The 19,197-nt window shown below is 48.3% G+C and overlaps 1 protein-coding gene across 2 annotated transcripts in view; it reads left to right on the top strand.

The window, feature by feature from the left end:
- ccdc88c (coiled-coil domain containing 88C) overlaps positions 1–19,197 on the top strand; it is a 107,152-nt gene that overhangs the window by 20,911 nt on the left and 67,044 nt on the right. For both annotated transcript variants that reach the window (XM_056296532.1, XM_056296531.1), the window contains exon 4: positions 19,107–19,176. In XM_056296532.1, coding sequence (XP_056152507.1) covers positions 19,107–19,176 — 70 coding nt within the window. The remainder of the gene's footprint in view (positions 1–19,106; positions 19,177–19,197) is intronic.

Here is a 19,197-nt window from a genome sequence, read left to right as displayed (position 1 = left end):
TCAAATCTAGGTCAATGTGACATCACATTGGGAGGTGAATGATCAGATCTAGGTCAATATGACATCACATTGGGAGGTGAATGATCAAATCTAGCTGACTGTGACATCACATTGGGAGGGGAATGATCAAATCTAGCGCAATGTGACATCACATTGGGAGGTGACTGATCAAATCTAGCTCAATGTGACATCACATTTGGAGGTGACTGATCAAATCTAGCTCAATGTGACATCACATTGGGAGGTGACTGATCAAATCTATCTCAATGTGACATCACATTGGGAGGCGAATTATCAAATCTAGCTCAATGTGAAATCACATTGGGAGGCGAATGATCAAATCTAGCTCAATGTGACATCACATTGGGAGGCGAATGATCAAATCTAGCTCAATGTGACATCACATTGGGAGGCGACTGATCAAATCTTGCTCATTGTGACATCACATTGGGAGGCGAATGATTATATCTAGCTCATTGTGACATCACATTGGGAGGCGAATGATCAAATCTAGCTCAATGTGACATCACATTGGGAGGCGAATGATCAAATCTAGCTCATTGTGACATCACATTGGGAGGTGACTGATCAAATCTAGCTCATTGTGACATCACATTGGGAGGCGACTGATCAAATCTAGCTCATTGTGAAATCACATTGGGAGGCGACTGATCAAGTCTAGCTCATTGTGACATCACATTGGGAGGTGACTGATCAAGTCTAGCTCATTGTGACATCACAATGGGGGGCGACTGATCAAATCTAGCTCATTGTGACATCACATTGGGAGGCGACTGATCAAATCTAGCTCATTGTGACATCACATTGGGAGGCGACTGATCAAGTCTAGCTCATTGTGACATCACATTGGGTGGTGACTGATCAAGTCTAGCTCATTGTGACATCACATTGGGTGGTGACTGATCAAGTCTAGCTCATTGTGACATCACATTGGGTGGTGACTGATCAAGTCTAGCTCATTGTGACATCACATTGGGAGGTGACTGATCAAGTCTAGCTCATTGTGACATCACATTGGGAGGCGACTGATCAAATCTAGCTCATTGTGACATCACATTGGGAGGCGACTGATCAAATCTAGCTCATTGTGACATCACATTGGGAGGCGACTGATCAAGTCTAGCTCATTGTGACATCACATTGGGTGGTGACTGATCAAGTCTAGCTCATTGTGACATCACATTGGGTGGTGACTGATCAAGTCTAGCTCATTGTGACATCACATTGGGTGGTGACTGATCAAGTCTAGCTCATTGTGACATCACATTGGGTGGTGACTGATCAAGTCTAGCTCATTGTGACATCACATTGGGAGGCGACTGATCAAGTCTAGCTCATTTTGACATCACATTGGGAGGTGACTGATCAAGTCTAGCTCATTGTGACATCACATGGGTGGTGACTGATCAAGTCTAGCTCATTGTGACATCACATTGGGAGGTGACTGATCAAGTCTAGCTCATTGTGACATCACATTGGGAGGCGACTGATCAAATCTAGCTCATTGTGACATCACATTGGGAGGCGACTGATCAAGTCTAGCTCATTGTGACATCACATTGGGTGGTGACTGATCAAGTCTAGCTCATTGTGACATCACATTGGGTGGTGACTGATCAAGTCTAGCTCATTGTGACATCACATTGGGAGGCGACTGATCAAATCTAGCTCATTGTGACATCACATTGGGAGGTGACTGATCAAGTCTAGCTCATTGTGACATCACATTGGGAGGCGACTGATCAAATCTAGCTCATTGTGACATCACATTGGGAGGTGACTGATCAAGTCTAGCTCATTGTGACATCACATTGGGAGGTGACTGATCAAGTCTAGCTCATTGTGACATCACATTGGGAGGTGACTGATCAAGTCTAGCCAAGCAGTTCACACAGCCAGTGTTTGGAGGAAGTGATATCATGGTAAACTGCTAAACCATATCGGTTTACGTGCATATCACTCGATGTGCATCTGCATACAGAGGAAGGAGGAAGATTTAACATCCATATCAGATTTTTCATTAGAAAACCACCATCACTTCAGCATTGATAAGCCCTGGCACTTCAGTAGTGTGTGTGTGTGTGTGTGTGTGTGTGTGTGTGTGTGTGTGTGTGTGTGTGTGTGTGTGTGTGTGTGTGTGTGTGTGTGTGTGTGTGTGTACATGTGTAGATGCCAAACACGGTAATCCAAAAGCAACCATCCTCTCAAAGCTAACTTTGGTTGATAGCCAGAACCATAAATCCTGTGTGTGTGTGTGTGTGTGTGTGTGTGTGTGTGTGTGTGTGTGTGTGTGTGTGTGTGTGCTTGCTTGCCTTGCTGACTTTACGTGTGTGTCTCTGCATGTATGCTGTTATACATTTGTTCAATGAAGAAAGGGTGTGCACGTGTGTGTGTTTGTGTGTGTGTGTTTGTGTGTGAGAGAGAAATGGGTTTAGTGTATTTGGCTTTAATTCTCTTACCCCCCCCCCCCCAATGTGTTTTTGCATCTAAAGCTGTCGGCGGCCATATTTATTATTCAGTGTTCTGATGGAGGTGATTCATTGTATTCTCGATTTGTCAGTAAGAGCCGGGAAGAAACGATCATCTCACTGTGTGTGTTCGGGTCGGTAACACTTTTTGCGTTACTCAGATGTGCAACACTGTTTTCTTGGCTACCTTGGAAAAGGCGCTGATGTTCCGGCGGCTCCGCCGACGCCGAGCTCATCCCGGTTTGCAGGCTTCCCCGGTCCCTCGCTGCTTATCAGCTCCCCTGGTGAAACTCCTCCCTGTCAGGTGAAAAGAAGCGGCTGGCGACTCCACATGTATGGGAGGAGGCCTGTGGTAGTCCGCAGCCCTCCCCGGATCGGCAGAGCGGGTGGAGCAGAGACCGGGACGGCTCGGACGGGTGGGGTAATTGGCCGAATACAATTGGGAGAAGAAGGGAGGGGGGGAATTATTTGAATCTCGTGTGCAGAATCTGACCCCCTGTGTTTTGGATTTAGTCACATTTGTTTGAGTGTGTGTGAGTCTTGGAGGGATGTGAGAGTGTTAATTCTACTTTCCAGGCTTTGCCTGTTTACATACTGCACATTGTGCCAAATGGGTCATTCTGGACGGGAGTGGGTTAATCTGTCGCTTGATGGTTAATCTGTAACTACGTCCTGACCTCACACACACACACACACACACACACACACACACACACACACACACACACACACACACACACACACACACACACACACACACACACTCCGTCTCACACACTCTCTGTCCATCATACACACATATGTGCCTTCACACCCAGTTGCATGACCTTAATTACTGCTGATGTCTGTGTGGGAGTGGGTGGTGTGAGGTGGTGTGTGCTGGAGTGGGTGGTGTGAGATGGTGTGTGCTGGAGTGGGTTATGTGAGGTGGTGTGTGTTGGAGTGGGTGGAGTGAGATGGTGTGTGTTGGAGTGGGTGGTGTGAGGTGGTGTGTGCTGGAGTGGGTGGTGTGAGATGGTGTATGCTGGAGTGGGTGGTGTGAGATGGTGTGTGTTGGAGTGGGTTATGTGAGGTGGTGTGTGTTGGAGTGGGTGGAGTGAGATGGTGTGTGTTGGAGTGGGTTATGTGAGGTGGTGTGTGTTGGAGTGGGTGGTGTGAGATGGTGTGTGTTGGAGTGGGTTATGTGAGGTGGTGTGTGTTGGAGTGGGTTATGTGAGGTGGTGTGTGTTGGAGTGGGTGGTGTGAGATGGTGTGTGTTGGAGTGGGTTATGTGAGGTGGTGTGTGTTGGAGTGGGTGGTGTGAGGTGGTGTGTGTTGGGGTGGGTGGAGTGAGATGGTGTGTGTTGGAGTGGGTGGTGTGAGATGGTGTGTGTTGGAGTGGGTGGTGTGAGATAGTGTGTGTTGGAGTGGGTGGTGTGAGATAGTGGTTGTTGGAGTGGGTTATGTGAGGTGGTGTGTGTTGGAGTGGGTGGTGTGAGGTGGTGTGTGTTGGAGTGGGTGGTGTGAGATGGTGTGTGTTGGAGTGGGTGGTGTGAGATGGTGTGTGTTGGAGTGGGTGGTGTGAGATGGTGTGTGTTGGAGTGGGTGGTGTGAGATAGTGGTTGTTGGAGTGGGTTATGTGAGGTGGTGTGTGTTGGAGTGGGTGGTGTGAGATAGTGGTTGTTGGACTGGGTGGTGTGAGGTGGTGTGTGTTGGAGTGGGTGGTGTGAGGTGGTGGTTGTTGGAGTGGGTGGTGTGAGATGGTGTGTGTTGGAGTGGGTGGTGTGAGGTGGTGTGTGTTGGAGTGGGTTATGTGAGGTGGTGGTTGTTGGAGTGGGTGGTGTGAGGTGGTGTGTGTTGGAGTGGGTGCTGTGAGATGGTGTGTGTTGGAGTGGGTTATGTGAGGTGGTGTGTGTTGGAGTGGGTGGTGTGAGGTGGTGTGTGTTGGAGTGGGTGGTGTGAGGTGGTGTGTGTTGGGGTGGGTGGTGTGAGGTGGTGTGTGTTGGAGTGGGTTATGTGAGGTGGTGTGTGTTGGAGTGGGTGGTGTGAGATGGTGTGTGTTGGAGTGGGTGGTGTGAGATAGTGGTTGTTGGAGTGGGTGGTGTGAGGTGGTGTGTGTTGGAGTGGGTGGTGTGAGGTGGTGGTTGTTGGAGTGGGTGGTGTGAGGTGGTGTGTGTTGGAGTGGGTGGTGTGAGATAGTGGTTGTTGGAGTGGGTGGTGTGAGATAGTGTGTGTTGGAGTGGGTGGTGTGAGATGGTGTGTGTTGGAGTGGGTGGTGTGAGGTGGTGTGTGTTGGAGTGGGTGGTGTGAGATGGTGTGTGTTGGAGTGGGTTATGTGAGGTGGTGTGTGTTGGAGTGGGTGGTGTGAGATAGTGGTTGTTGGAGTGGGTGGTGTGAGGTGGTGTGTGTTGGAGTGGGTGGTGTGAGATAGTGGTTGTTGGAGTGGGTGGTGTGAGGTGGTGTGTGTTGGAGTGGGTGGTGTGAGGTGGTGTGTGTTGGAGTGGGTGGTGTGAGGTGGTGTGTGTTGGAGTGGGTGGTGTGAGGTGGTGTGTGTTGGAGTGGGTGGTGTGAGATGGTGTGTGTTGGAGTGGGTGGTGTGAGGTGGTGTGTGTTGGAGTGGGTGGTGTGAGGTGGTGTGTGTTGGAGTGGGTGGTGTGAGATGGTGGTTGTTGGGGTGGGTGGTGTGAGGTGGTGTGTGTTGGAGTGAGGAGTTTCCCCAGGGGGGTGTAGCACATGGGAGGATCACGCTATTCCCCCCAGCCCCCCCCCCCGAACAGGCGCCCCGACTGACCAGAGGAGGCGCTAGTTCAGTGACCAGGACACACACACACAGCCAACATGTTGTCCCTCAGCCCAGGTCATCACACACACACACACACACACACACACACACACACACACACATGTGGGCCATGGGTGTTAGTGGGGTGTCTGATCCCCAGCAGACAGAGCCTGGCCTGGTCCAGCAGATCCTTCTGGTCTCCTGGAGGAGGAACAATAGCGAGGGGGCAGCCCCCCTCCCCCCCTCCCCCTCCCTCTCCTCCCCCCCCCCAGCCTTCCATTGTGTGAGGCGGTGTAACGTGACACTATAAGCCTGCTGCCCCGCTCTCTGCAGGGCTGCAGGGCAACAGGGAGGAGGAGGAGGAGGAGGAGGAGGAGGAGGAGGAGGAGGACGCTGACGTGCTGGACTCCTCCGCTCCACAGCCACAAAATATTCCATCTGTTTCTCCCCCCAAGTGAGCCGCCTTCAGGGGAGAACCAGGTCCAGAAAGTGAGAGTGCCAGCTAGGTATTACTGCCTCCGCCCCTCTGCTGAAGCAGCTGATAGTGACCACCAGGCTGCAGCTCAGGGAGGACACTGGAGGATGGAGGACCCTAGAGGGTGGAGCTAGCTGACGTAGCACATGGCACGAGCAAGTTTACTTTGTGGACTTGTTTTCCCATCGTACGTAAAGTAAGATGAGCCTGCCAGGAGTTTGCTGTGTGGGACACCTGAGGCGGGGAGGCGTGAGTGGGCGGGGAGGCGTGAGTGGGGGTTGGACAGGAGGGGCAGGAGGCCCAGCTGAGGAGCATGACGTCATCGTGTTTTGTCTCAACTCCTTTTCCTCCTTTTCCCGCGTGCCTTCCCTCGCTCCCAAGGCTCCTTTCCCGGTTGCATTACCTCTCCCTGGTAACCGTGGGAACCGGAGAACAAAGCCTTCCCTCTGTGTGTGTGTGTGTGTGTGTGTCTTTGTGTGTGTGTGTGTTTGTCTTTGTGTGTCTTTGTGTGTGTGTGTGTGTGTGTGTGTGTGTGTGTGTGTGTGTGTGTGTGTGTTTGTCTTTGTGTGTGTGTGTGTGTGTGTGTGTGTGTTTGTCTTTGCGTGTGTGTGAGTGTGTGTGAGTGTGTGTGTGTGTGTGTGAGTGTGTGTGTGTGTGTGTGTGTGTGTGTGTGTGTACCTGTGTGGTTGCATGTGATGGGGGTGTGACAGATGCTTCATGTGTGTTTGTCTCAGGTTACTAGAGATACATATACTCAAGGGTTACTTAAGTTACCTGTAACTTATTCATCAATCAGCTATCGTGTGTGTGTGTGTGTGTGTGTGTGTGTGTGTGTGTGTGTGAACGTGTGTGTGTAGTGTGTGTATGTGTACATGCATGTGTGATGTGTGTGTATAGTGTATGTGCATGTGGACTGTGTGTATTGTGTGTGTGTACATGTGTGTGTAGTGTGTGTGTGCAAGTGTACGTGTGTATAGTGTGTGTGTGTGCGTGTGTGTGCATGTGTACGTGTGTGTGCGTGTACTGTGTACATGTGTGTGTGCAGTGTGTGTAGTCTGTGTGTATAGTCTGTGTAGTGTGTGTGTGCACATATGTGTGTATGTGTACGTGTGTGTAGTGTGTGTGTGCGTGCACGTGTGCCCACGTGTGTGTGTGTGTGTGTGTGTTTGTGTGTTGGGGGTGTTGTGGCTTGTTAAGTTGCGTCAGTGCTCTTTGTCAGTAGAGAGGAAAACAGCAGAAGAATGAGGAGGAGGAGGAGGAACAGGACAAAGAGGAGGAGGAGGAGAAGTTGCTGTGGTAGCAGGAGTGAATGTCCACTCTCTCTGTTCTGTCTAACTTCTCTGTGTAGAAAAGCTGGAGGTGGTTCCGTCCTCTCCGTGTCCAGACTGAGACCCACGTTATGTGACGTAGTTTACATGTTGAACTCAAGTTATGTGACGTAGTTTACATGTTGACATCACGTTATGGGACGTAGTTTACATGTTGACCCCACGTTATGGGACACAGTTTACATGTTGACCTCACGTTATGTGACGTAGTTTACATGTTGACCTCACGTTATGGGACGCAGTTTACATGTTGACATCACGTTATGTGACGTAGTTTACATGTTGACCTGACGTTATGGGACGTAGTTTACATGTTGACCCCACGTTATGGGACACAGTTTACATGTTGACATCACGTTATGTGACGTAGTTTACATGTTGACATCACGTTATGGGACGTAGTTTACATGTTGACATCACGTTATGGGACGTAGTTTACATGTTGACATCACGTTATGGGACGCAGTTTACATGTTGACCCCACGTTATGTGACGTAGTTTACATGTTGACCTCACGTTATGGGACATAGTTTACATGTTGACATCACGTTATGGGACGCAGTTTACATGTTGACATCACGTTATGGACGCAGTTTACATGTTGACCTCATGTTATGTGACGTAGTTTACATGTTGACCTCACGTTATGGGACACAGTTTACATGTTGACCCCACGTTATGGGACGCAGTTTACATGTTGACCTCACGTTATGGGACACAGTTTACATGTTGACCTCACGTTATGGGACTCAGTTTACATGTTGACCTCACGTTATGGGACGCAGTTTACATGTTGACATCACGTTATGTGACGTAGTTTACATGTTGACCCCACGTTATGTGACGTAGTTTACATGTTGACCTCACGTTATGGGACGTAGTTTACATGTTGACCTCAAGTTATGGGACATAGTTTACATGTTGACATCACGTTATGGGACGTAGTTTACATGTTGACCTCACGTTATGTGACGTAGTTTACATGTTGACATCACGTTATGGGACGTAGTTTACATGTTGACATCACGTTATGTGACGTAGTTTACATGTTGACCTCACGTTATGGGACATAGTTTACATGTTGACCTCAAGTTATGGGACATAGTTTACATGTTGACATCACGTTATTGGACGTAGTTTACATGTTGACCTCACGTTATGTGACGTAGTTTACATGTTGACATCACGTTATGGGACGTAGTTTACATGTTGACATCACGTTATGTGACGTAGTTTACATGTTGACCTCACGTTATGTGACGTAGTTTACATGTTGACATCACGTTATGGGACGTAGTTTACATGTTGACATCACGTTATGGGACGTAGTTTACATGTTGACATCACGTTATGGGACGTAGTTTACATGTTGACCTCAAGTTATGGGACATAGTTTACATGTTGACCTCACGTTATGGGACATAGTTTACATGTTGACCTCACGTTATGGGACGTAGTTTACATGTTGACCTCACGTTATGGGACGTAGTTTACATGTTGACATCACGTTATGGGACGTAGTTTACATGTTGACATCACGTTATGGGACGTAGTTTACATGTTGACCTCACGTTATGGGACGTAGTTTACATGTCGACCCCATGTTATGGGACACAGTTTACATGTTGACATCACGTTATGGGACACAGTTTACATGTTGACCTCACGTTATGGGACACAGTTTACATGTTGACCCCATGTTATGGGACACAGTTTACATGTTGATCTCACGTTATGGGACGTAGTTTACATGTTTACCCCATGTTATGGGACACAGTTTACATGTTGACCCCACGTTATGGGACACAGTTTACATGTTGATCTCACGTTATGGGACACAGTTTACATGTTGACCCCATGTTATGGGACACAGTTTACATGTTGATCTCACGTTATGGGACGTAGTTTACATGTTGACCCCATGTTATGGGACACAGTTTACATGTTGACCCCATGTTATGGGACACAGTTTACATGTTGACCTCACGTTATGGAACGTAGTTTACATGTTGACTTCATGTTATGGGACGTACTTTACATGTTGACCTGACGTTATGGAACGTAGTTTACATGTTGACCTCACGTTATGGGACGTAGTTTACATGTTGACCTCACGTTATGGGACATAGTTTACACGTTGTACTCACGTTATGGGACGTAGTTTACGTGTTGACCCCACGTTATAGGACGTCGTTTACATGCTGCTGAAGCTTCAACCGTCTCTTTTTAAATCCTTTTGTTCACTGCTGTGCTTTATCTTTACAGCCTCACGTTATGGGACATAGTTTAAATTTGACCCCACGTTATGGGACGTAGTTTACATGTTGACCTCACATTATGGGACGTAGTTTACATGTTGACCTCACGTTATGGGACGTAGTTTACATGTTGACTTCACGTTATGGGACGTAGTTTACATGTTGACCCCACGTTATGGGACGTAGTTTACATGTTGACCCCACGTTATGGGACGTAGTTTACATGTTGACCTCACGTTATGGGACATAGTTTACACGTTGTACTCACGTTATGGGACGTAGTTTACATGTTGACCTCACGTTATGGGACGTAGTTTACATGTTGACCTCACGTTATGGGACATAGTTTACACGTTGTACTCACGTTATGGGACGTAGTTTACATGTTGACCTCACGTTATGGGACGTAGTTTACATGTTGACCTCACGTTATGGGACGTAGTTTACATGTTGACCTCACATTATGGGACGTAGTTTACATGTTGTCCTCATGTTATGGGATGTAGTTTACATGTTGTCCTCATGTTATGGGGCGTAGTTTACATGTTGACTTCACGTTATGGGACGTAGTTTACATGTTGACCCCACGTTATGGGACGTAGTTTACATGTTGACCCCACGTTATGGGACGTAGTTTACATGTTGACCTCACGTTATGGGACATAGTTTACACGTTGTACTCACGTTATGGGACGTAGTTTACATGCTGCTGAAGCTTCAACCGTCTCTTTTTAAATCCTTTTGTTTCACTTTGCTGTGCTTTATCTTTACAGCCTCACGTTATGGGACATAGTTTACATTTGACCCCACGTTATGGGACGTAATTTACACGTTGTCCTCACGTTATCGGACGTAGTTTACATGTTGTCCTCACGTTATGGGACGTAGTTTACATGTTCTCCTCACGTTATGGAACGTAGTTTACATGTTTTCCTCACGTTATCGGACGTAGTTTACATGTTGTCCTCACGTTATGGGATATAGTTTACATGTTGTCATCATGTTATGGGGCGTAGTTTACATGTTGTCCTCACGTTATCGGACGTAGTTTACATGTTGTCCTCACGTTATGGGATGTAGTTTACATGTTGTCCTCATGTTATGGGGCGTAGTTTACATGTTGACCTCACATTATGGGACGTAGTTTACATGTTGACCTCACGTTATGGGACGTAGTTTACATGTTGACCTCATGTTATGGGACGTAGTTTACATGTTGACCTCATGTTATGGGGCGTAGTTTACATGTTGACCTCACATTATGGGGCATAGTTTACATGTTGACCTCACGTTATGGGACGTAGTTTACATGTTGACCTCACGTTATGGGACGTAGTTTACATGTTGACCTCATGTTATGGGACGTAGTTTACATGTTGACCTCACATTATGGGACGTAGTTTACATGTTGACCCCACGTTATGGGACGTAATTTACACGTCCTCATGTTATGGGGCATAGTTTACATGTTGACCCCGCGTTATGGGACGTAATTTACACGTCCTCATGTTATGGGGCATAGTTTACATGTTGACCCCACGTTATGGGACGTAATTTACACGTCCTCATGTTATGGGGCGTAGTTTACATGTTGACCTCACGTTATGGGACGTCGTTTACATGCCGCTGAAGCTTCAACCATCTCTTTTTAAATCCTTATGTTTCACTTTGCTGTGCTTTGTCTTTACAGCAGACACACACTCATCTCTGACTGACGTGGTCATCCTGCTCATGCTTTTCCCAGAGTCTCAGTGTTCAGAATCGCATGCTGGGAGCAGAGTCTCAGTGTTGAGAATCGCATGCTGAGAGCAGAGTCTCAGTGTTCAGAATCGCATGCTGAGAGCAGAGTCTCAGTGTTGAGAATCACATGCTGGGAGCAGAGTCTCAGTGTTCAGAATCACATGCTGAGAGCAGAGTCTCAGTGTTGAGAATCGCATGCTGGGAGCAGAGTCTCAGTGTTCAGAATCACATGCTGGGAGCAGAGTCTCAGTGTTTAGAATCGCATGCTGGGAGCAGAGTCTCAGTGTTTAGAATCGCATGCTGGGAGCAGAGTCTCAGTGTTGAGAATCACATGCTGGGAGCAGAGTCTCAGTGTTCAGAATCGCATGCTGGGAGCAGAGTCTCAGTGTTCAGAATCGCATGCTGAGAGCAGAGTCTCAGTGTTCAGAATCGCATGCTGGGAGCAGAGTCTCAGTGTTGAGAATCGCATGCTGGGAGCAGAGTCTCAGTGTTGAGAATCGCATGCTGGGAGCAGAGTCTCAGTGTTCAGAATCACATGCTGAGAGCAGAGTCTCAGTGTTGAGAATCGCATGCTGGGAGCAGAGTCTCAGTGTTCAGAATCACATGCTGGGAGCAGAGTCTCAGTGTTTAGAATCGCATGCTGGGAGCAGAGTCTCAGTGTTTAGAATCGCATGCTGGGAGCAGAGTCTCAGTGTTGAGAATCACATGCTGGGAGCAGAGTCTCAGTGTTCAGAATCGCATGCTGGGAGCAGAGTCTCAGTGTTCAGAATCGCATGCTGAGAGCAGAGTCTCAGTGTTGAGAATCGCATGCTGGGAGCAGAGTCTCAGTGTTCAGAATCGCATGCTGGGAGCAGAGTCTCAGTGTTCAGAATCACATGCTGGGAGCAGAGTCTCAGTGTTCAGAATCGCATGCTGGGAGCAGAGTCTCAGTGTTCAGAATCGCATGCTGGGAGCAGAGTCTCAGTGTTGAGAATCGCATGCTGGGAGCAGAGTCTCAGTGTTCAGAATCGCATGCTGGGAGCAGAGTCTCAGTGTTGGGAATCGCATGCTGGGAGCAGAGTCTCAGTGTTCAGAATCGCATGCTGGGAGCAGAGTCTCAGTGTTCAGAATCGCATGCTGGGAGCAGAGTCTCAGTGTTCAGAATCACATGCTGGGAGCAGAGTCTCAGTGTTGAGAATCACATGCTGGGAGCAGAATCTCAGTGTTCAGAATCGCATGCTGGGACCAGAGTCTCAGTGTTCAGAATCACATGCTGGGAGCAGAGTCTCAGTGTTCAGAATCGCATGCTGGGAGCAGAGTCTCAGTGTTCAGAATCGCATGCTGGGAGCAGAGTCTCAGTGTTCAGAATCGCATGCTGGGAGCAGAGTCTCAGTGTTGGGAATCGCATGCTGAGAGCAGAGTCTCTGTTGAGAATCGCATGCTGGGAGCAGAGTCTCAGTGTTCAGAACCAAATGCTGGGACCAGAGTCTCAGTGTTGAGAATCGCATGCTGAGAGCAGAGTCTCAGTGTTCAGAATTGCATGCTGGGAACAGAGTCTCAGTGTTCAGAATTGCATGCTGGGAACAGAGTCTCAGTGTTCAGAATTGCATGCTGGTAACAGAGTCTCAGTGTTCAGAATTGCATGCTGGGAGCAGAGGATGTGGTGTGGGTTTTGGCGAAAGTGCTGGGAGGTGGACTTCACGTTGGTTAGATGCTGGGTACTTAAAGTTAACCTGCCTGTTAGCTGCTGCTGCAGTATTGATTGTGTATTCACAATGTGAGCCCAGTGTGTCAGTGGACCATGTAGTGGGTTGTGTGTGTGTGTGTATGTGGGGGTGTGTGCGTGTGCATAAGTGGGTCAGTACAGCACATGGTATTGATCGCTTGTCAGTCAGGGTGTGTGTGTGTGTGTGTGTGTGTGTGTGTGTGTTTGCATGTGTGCGGGCAGGTGTGTGTGTGTGTGCGTGTGCATAAGTGGGTCAGTGCAGCACATGGTATTGATTGCTTGTCAGTCAGGGTGTGTGTCTGTGTGTGCGCGTGTGCATAAGTGGGTCGGTGCAGCACATGGTATTGATTGCTTGTCAGTCAGGGTGTGGGTGTGTGGCGGTGGTAGGAGCAGCTGCAGGATGCTGGGTGGTGCTGCAACAAGAGAGCATCCAGAGGGAACTGGAACCCTGCTGCAGCGGTCGGTGTTCACACTGAGTTGCGTCCTTTATGTGTGTGCGTGTGTGTGTGTCAGTACCCAGCCCCTCGGGTCGGTGGGCTCGGCTGTTGGGCTCCCCGTCTTGTTAGAGGTGGGTGAACAGCCTGCACATGGAGGCAGTGTAGTGTAGTGTAGTGCTGTGTAGCCGCTCAACGTGATGCTCATGTCTGCATTGATCCCCGGTCCCAAAGGAAGCTGTAACCTTGTGCGACAACTGGCAACGCTGTTTTTCACTTGTGTTGACTTATTACTCGAACTGTTGACTCGCAGTGTGAGTTGTGTTACCTACACGCCGTCAGCCTTCATATGTCAGCAGTCAGCAACACTTTGTCATGTCACTTGTGTACTTGACATGAAACGAAACGCCGTTTCCCCCAGCCCACAGCAGCGCAACACAAAGACAAACACACAACCCAACACTACAAGAACACACATACCCAAACTAACACACATACCCAAACTCAACAAAAAATCACTGTCCAAGGGAACGAACGCCAGCCGGGATGACTGTCAGAACTGCCGGTCTTCATGGGCTAGCAGTTAGCTTAGCCCGGCCCGCTCTCCCAGCCGATCCAGCACCACATCTCCCAGCCATCAAACGGAGACAAAACTTAGACGCAAATGTGGACAAAGACACTGCATGGACGGTGCTGGGTGAGGCTGCCGCAAATGTGAATTCGTGCCTCCATCTTCCCACACCGGAAGCAGTGTGGGAAGACTCAACCCACAGTCTTGAGTTTGAAGTTCGACTCAAAGATGAAACCTGATAGCGAGAAACGATTGTAAACGGAAACAGATTTGAGAACTGCAAAGTAGAACCGCTCAACTCAGTCTGGATTCATTCTGGAATCAGTCTGGAGTTAGCCTGGATTCAGCCTGGAATCAGTCTGGAATTAGCCTGGTTTCAGTCTGGAATCAGCCTGGATTCATTCTGGAATCAGTCTGGAGTTAGCCTGGATTCAGCCTGGAATCAGTCTGGAATTAGCCTGGTTTCAGTCTGGAATCAGCCTGGATTCATTCTGGAATCAGTCTGGAGTTAGCCTGGATTCAGCCTGGAATCAGTCTGGAGTTAGCCTGGATTCAGCCTGGAATCAGTCTGGAATTAGCCTGGATTCAGCCTGGAATCAGTCTGGAATTAGCCTGGATTCAGTCTGGAATCAGCCTGGATTCAGCCTGGAATTGGTCTGGAATCAGTCTGGACTATAGGGGCTGCATGTTGTTCACCCTGACCACCCCATGAGTACGGCTGAACTGAAGTGGTTTCTGAACTGAACAACCTTCCACCATGTTACGTCTCTTGCGAAGCACCTGGCAGCCTGCTCACATGTTTTATTCACGTCGTGTGTGTGTGTGTGTGTGTGTGTGTGTTACAAGGGGTAGGAGGGAGAAGCTATCAGTTTACCTACTGGTGTTGGGCAGTGTAACCATATCTGCAGGTATTCCTAGTTCTCAGATGCAACAAAACATTGAGAACCACCAGATCTTTGTGTTCGGTGTGTGTGTGTGTGTGTGTGTGTGTGTTTGTAAGGTGATAATGCTTTTATATGCTCAGATAGAGGATGATGTTCTAGAACTAAGTGTTTTATCAAAAAGGGCTATAACACAGATCACATATTTTAAGAAGCCAGTATTTTCTTTTCCCCCCCTTTTTCTCCCCAGTTGTATCCGACCAATTACCCCTCTCTTCCCGAGCTTTTTCTCCCCAGTTGTATCCGACCAATTACCCCACTCTTCCCGAGCTTTTTCTCCCCAGTTGTATCCGACCAATTACCCCACTCTTCCCGAGCTTTTTCTCCCCAGTTGTATCCGACCAATTACCCCTCTCTTCCGAGCTTTTTCTCCCCAGTTGTATCCGACCAATTACCCCTCTCTTCCGATCCGTCAGTAGATCAGTACAACGTAGAGGTGTAGCGAGCCTTGCTCCTTCAGCCGAACCACATCTGCCTTCATCCCCGTCAGGTAGTGTGATGGAAACAACACCGACATCGCGACACGGCGACTCCACACCTTCAGCACAACATCGCCCTGCGGTGACACGGTGAAACACGGCCTGGTGGTACTGGAGCCGGCTAGAATTCACCTCGAACCATGGGATATTGAAATATTCAACGCGCTGGCATCCGGGTAGCGTGTCGGGTCTATTCCATTGTCCACCAACACGGGGATCACCGGTTCGAATCCCCGTGTTACCTCCGGCTTGGTCGTAGGTAACACGGGGATGTAGAGACACAATTGGCCGTGCCTGCGGGTGGGAAGCCGGATGTGGATATGTGTCCTGGTCGCCGCACTAGCTCCTCCTCTGGTCGGTCGGGGGAACCTGTTCAGGGCGGAGGGGGGAAATACACGTCTCAGCTGTTCCGACTCTGACACCACATACAGAATCCCCACTGGTTTACCTTAGGCAGCTGGTGTCCTTCCCCTCCCTTCAGTTTGGGCGTCTTCCTGGCTTTGACGAACGTCCAGTTAGCATAACCACACTTAACCAGGGCCTGTTTAATGTGGAGTTCCTACCCTTCCCCGGCCGCTGTGCTGTGTGACTAACACTGTAAATCTGTTATTCCCGGTGCCCATTTAGTAAATCCGTTTCTCTAGTTGACATTTGGAGGATTGGCTATCCATTCTGGGGTTTCTACATGATAGTATCTATGAAAGGGGATCTTTTTATCCCGTATATCCCGTCTTGCCTTTAGCCTCGTGTCTGTCCCCTTCATGTACCCTCGCATGTGTCCTGTGCCCTCGCCTCTCCCCAGTTGTTGTGGCGTAGCTCGTGTGCTTTCAGGTGTGCTGGGGAGACAGGAGGATGTTCTGGAATGGAAAGCATTCCCTCGTAGTGGGCTGTTTCTTTCCTGACACACAAACACACACCCTCTTTGTTGGCAGCGCAGAGTTTCCTGTTGGCTTCTGGCCTACAAACACACACACACAAGCCTGGGCCTACTGGTGTTGGACTTTCGACCAGAAGTGCACAGATGAAGATAAGCACCTTTCGTAAAAATAAAAACAAGAGTCTTTAGACTCTCACCTCTGTATTCCCCCCCCCCACACATGTTAAATATGTTTAGCTATTACCGAGTGACAAACTATATTTTTTAACATACTGTTGTTAGGTCTCTGTGATCTTAACATAGCTCCTGTTCAGATTGGCCGGTCAAAGCTGATATTATTTTGGATACATTTGATTTGAATCAGGTTGCATTTTCTGTAGTCTGTATGGCAAAAACCACATGGAATCGGATTCTTGTTCTTTTTTTAAAAATTTCAATTCTTACCGTATTAACCGGAAAATGGTGGATTGCTCCCTCCGGGTTGGGGACGAGTTGTTGCCTCAAGTGAAGGAGTTCAAGTATCTGGGGTCTTGTTCACGAGTGAGGGTAGGATGGAGCAGGAGATTGACAGGCGGATTGGTGCAGCATCAGCAGTACTGTGGACGTTGTACCGGACCGTTGTGGTGAAGAGGGAGCTGAGCCGGGAGGCAAAGCTCTCAATTTACCAGTCAATCTTGGTTTCAACCCTCACCTATGGTCATGAGCTTTGGGTAGTGACCGAAAGGGTGAGATGGCGGATACAAGTGGCTGAAATGAGTTTCCTCCGTAGGGTGTCTGGGCTCAGCCTTAGGGTGAGGAGCTCGGACATACAGGGGGAGTCACTTGGTTGCCCCACAGAAGGCACCCCTGGACCACGCTGAGCTCAACTTTCCTTAAGTAATAGGGTGTCAGGGCATTGTCCTGCCCTGTCACCACAGGAAACTGCCCTGCCAAAATCATGTCCACAACTTGAGAGAGCACTGGGTCATACCACAACAACAAGCGCCTTTCAAGGAACACAAGGACACTTTAAACTAGATAAGAACAAAAAATTACCTCGTTTACCTCGTTTCTTTGCGAATGTCTGTGCTGCGTACAGGCAGGGAGTCCAGGTGATGTATCAGTACTGTGTCCCGTGAACCTGGTTTGTCCTTGTGTGCTATCTGCAGTGGCAGGCGTGAGAGGCCGTCTGCATTGCCATGTACAGCTGCACTCCTGCACTGAATCGTGTAGTTGTGAGCTGTTAAGACAAGGGCCCAGTGCTGAAGCCTAGCAGCTGCCGTAGACAGAATAGCCTTACCGGGGCTTAATGTTGTTGTCAGTGGCCGGTGATCAGTGAGCAGGGTGAAATGGTGCCTGTACAGATATGCATGAAATTTGTGTATGCCAAATATTATTCCCGGTGCTTCCCATTCAGTGTGAACATAGGTTTGCGCCACTTTGCTCAAGGTTCTGGAAATCACTGCGCCCATGCTATATGGTGAGGCAGCACATCCCAATCTGATTGGCCGTTAGGGGTCATAATGAGTCAGTACTCACTTTCCTGTCAAACTTCACGCACTGTTCAAGTAGGAACATAGTGCACACAGTGTACTACATGGAAGTGCACTGAAAAAAGCAGACAAACAAACAAAAAAATGCATCCCACAATGCATTTCACCTCCCCCACGTGTATTTCAACAAATCACGATGCAGTTCGTCGGTCACGTGTCTTGAAAACGATGAAATCATCTAAAATGCTCTCCTGTCACATCCGGCTCTCAAGGGAGAAGCCCGGAAATGTCGCACCCGCTCTCAAAGGGATATACGCGCAAATGTTGCATCTGGTCATAATGGGTTGTCATTTATTGGCCGTTATAAACGCCAATACCGATTTATCTGCCATTAGCTGATATCGGCCGATAATATCGGCATGCCGATTTATCAGTCAGACTGTAATTCTAAAGCAATAAAACAACGGTAAGTATAGACTTCTAATGTGTTTATCCGTCGCGGTTTTCATGATATAAGATGAATGAAGGCGAATGGCTGCTCTGCTGATTGACTTTCATTCATAAAACAAAGGTGAGGAAACGGCTCAGTCATGGGAAATGTTTTATCGTAGCCACTGAGATGATTTCCAGCTGTGGCTGTGGTTGATCCTACTCTTGAATTTATAGCAGAGTTTTAACATTGGAGATTATGGCACTTCCGCATGGTGGCGAGGTGAATAAGGCGAATTATTTTGGGTTCATCCAGAGTTCCTCCAGTTCTCCTGAGCTGAGATCAGCAGTGAACAATTTGCTGGCTTGCAAAATACGAGCGACTTCTTGCTTGCTTTTAAGACTCATACCCAAATACATAATGTTTTGGTTTTGACACTGTCGCCGCCCAATCCAGCTCAGCTGTAGATGTGAGTCAAGCATGTGCACGGTTCACTCAGAGCGGCAGTGATGGAAAGCAGCGTTGGTTGAGTGAGCTAGAGAGTGAATGAGGAGAGGGAGCGGGGATAGCGAGAACAAACGTTTTTCAAAGGTTTTTAATCACTGCAGCCACTTCCATCATACGCTCACAAATGTGCACAACAATGTTAGGCTGATAGGTCCGGTTGTTTGAGAGATTAGCTGCAGAAAGACACACACACACACGCACGACCAAACACATAATCCCCTCCAGGCTACCGCCTGGTGGGGATAACTAGACATTACCATAGTGAAAACAGAATAGGTACTCTATGCGTACTGATATCTTGTTGGAAATGTGCCACTAGTTGGCATACTTCATTGCCGCAGCAGTCCGTATAGATATGCCAGTAAACAAATACTGTTGCCTAAGCACACAAATCCAATCTGATCGACTTGCAAATAACAGTGCAGACCATCAGTCTTAAAGATCAGATTTAACCCAGCCCTAGAGTCATCTTAGTTGTCTTTCCCCATCCTCGATGAAGTCAGTATTGTTGAGTTTTGCTGCCTTTGAATTGTAGCTATTTCTTTTGTCCATAAATTTGAGACTCGACTGCCCGGAATGTGTGTCAACCCCCACCTCACTGGACACCCAACCTCTGTTTCTCTCTGTGTCTCTCCTCAGGAGAACTTGCAGCAGTTAATAGTCATGACCCTCCCCAACATCCTCTACATCGCCAAGGACCCACTATCAGGTGCGTGCCCCAACACTTGTC

The sequence above is a fragment of the Lampris incognitus genome, chromosome 16 (assembly GCF_029633865.1).
Source record: "Lampris incognitus isolate fLamInc1 chromosome 16, fLamInc1.hap2, whole genome shotgun sequence".
In the NCBI taxonomy this organism is placed as follows: Eukaryota; Metazoa; Chordata; class Actinopteri; order Lampriformes; family Lampridae; genus Lampris; species Lampris incognitus.
Note: the sequence above shows the minus strand (reverse complement) of the source record. Positions and strands in the feature narration are given on the sequence as shown.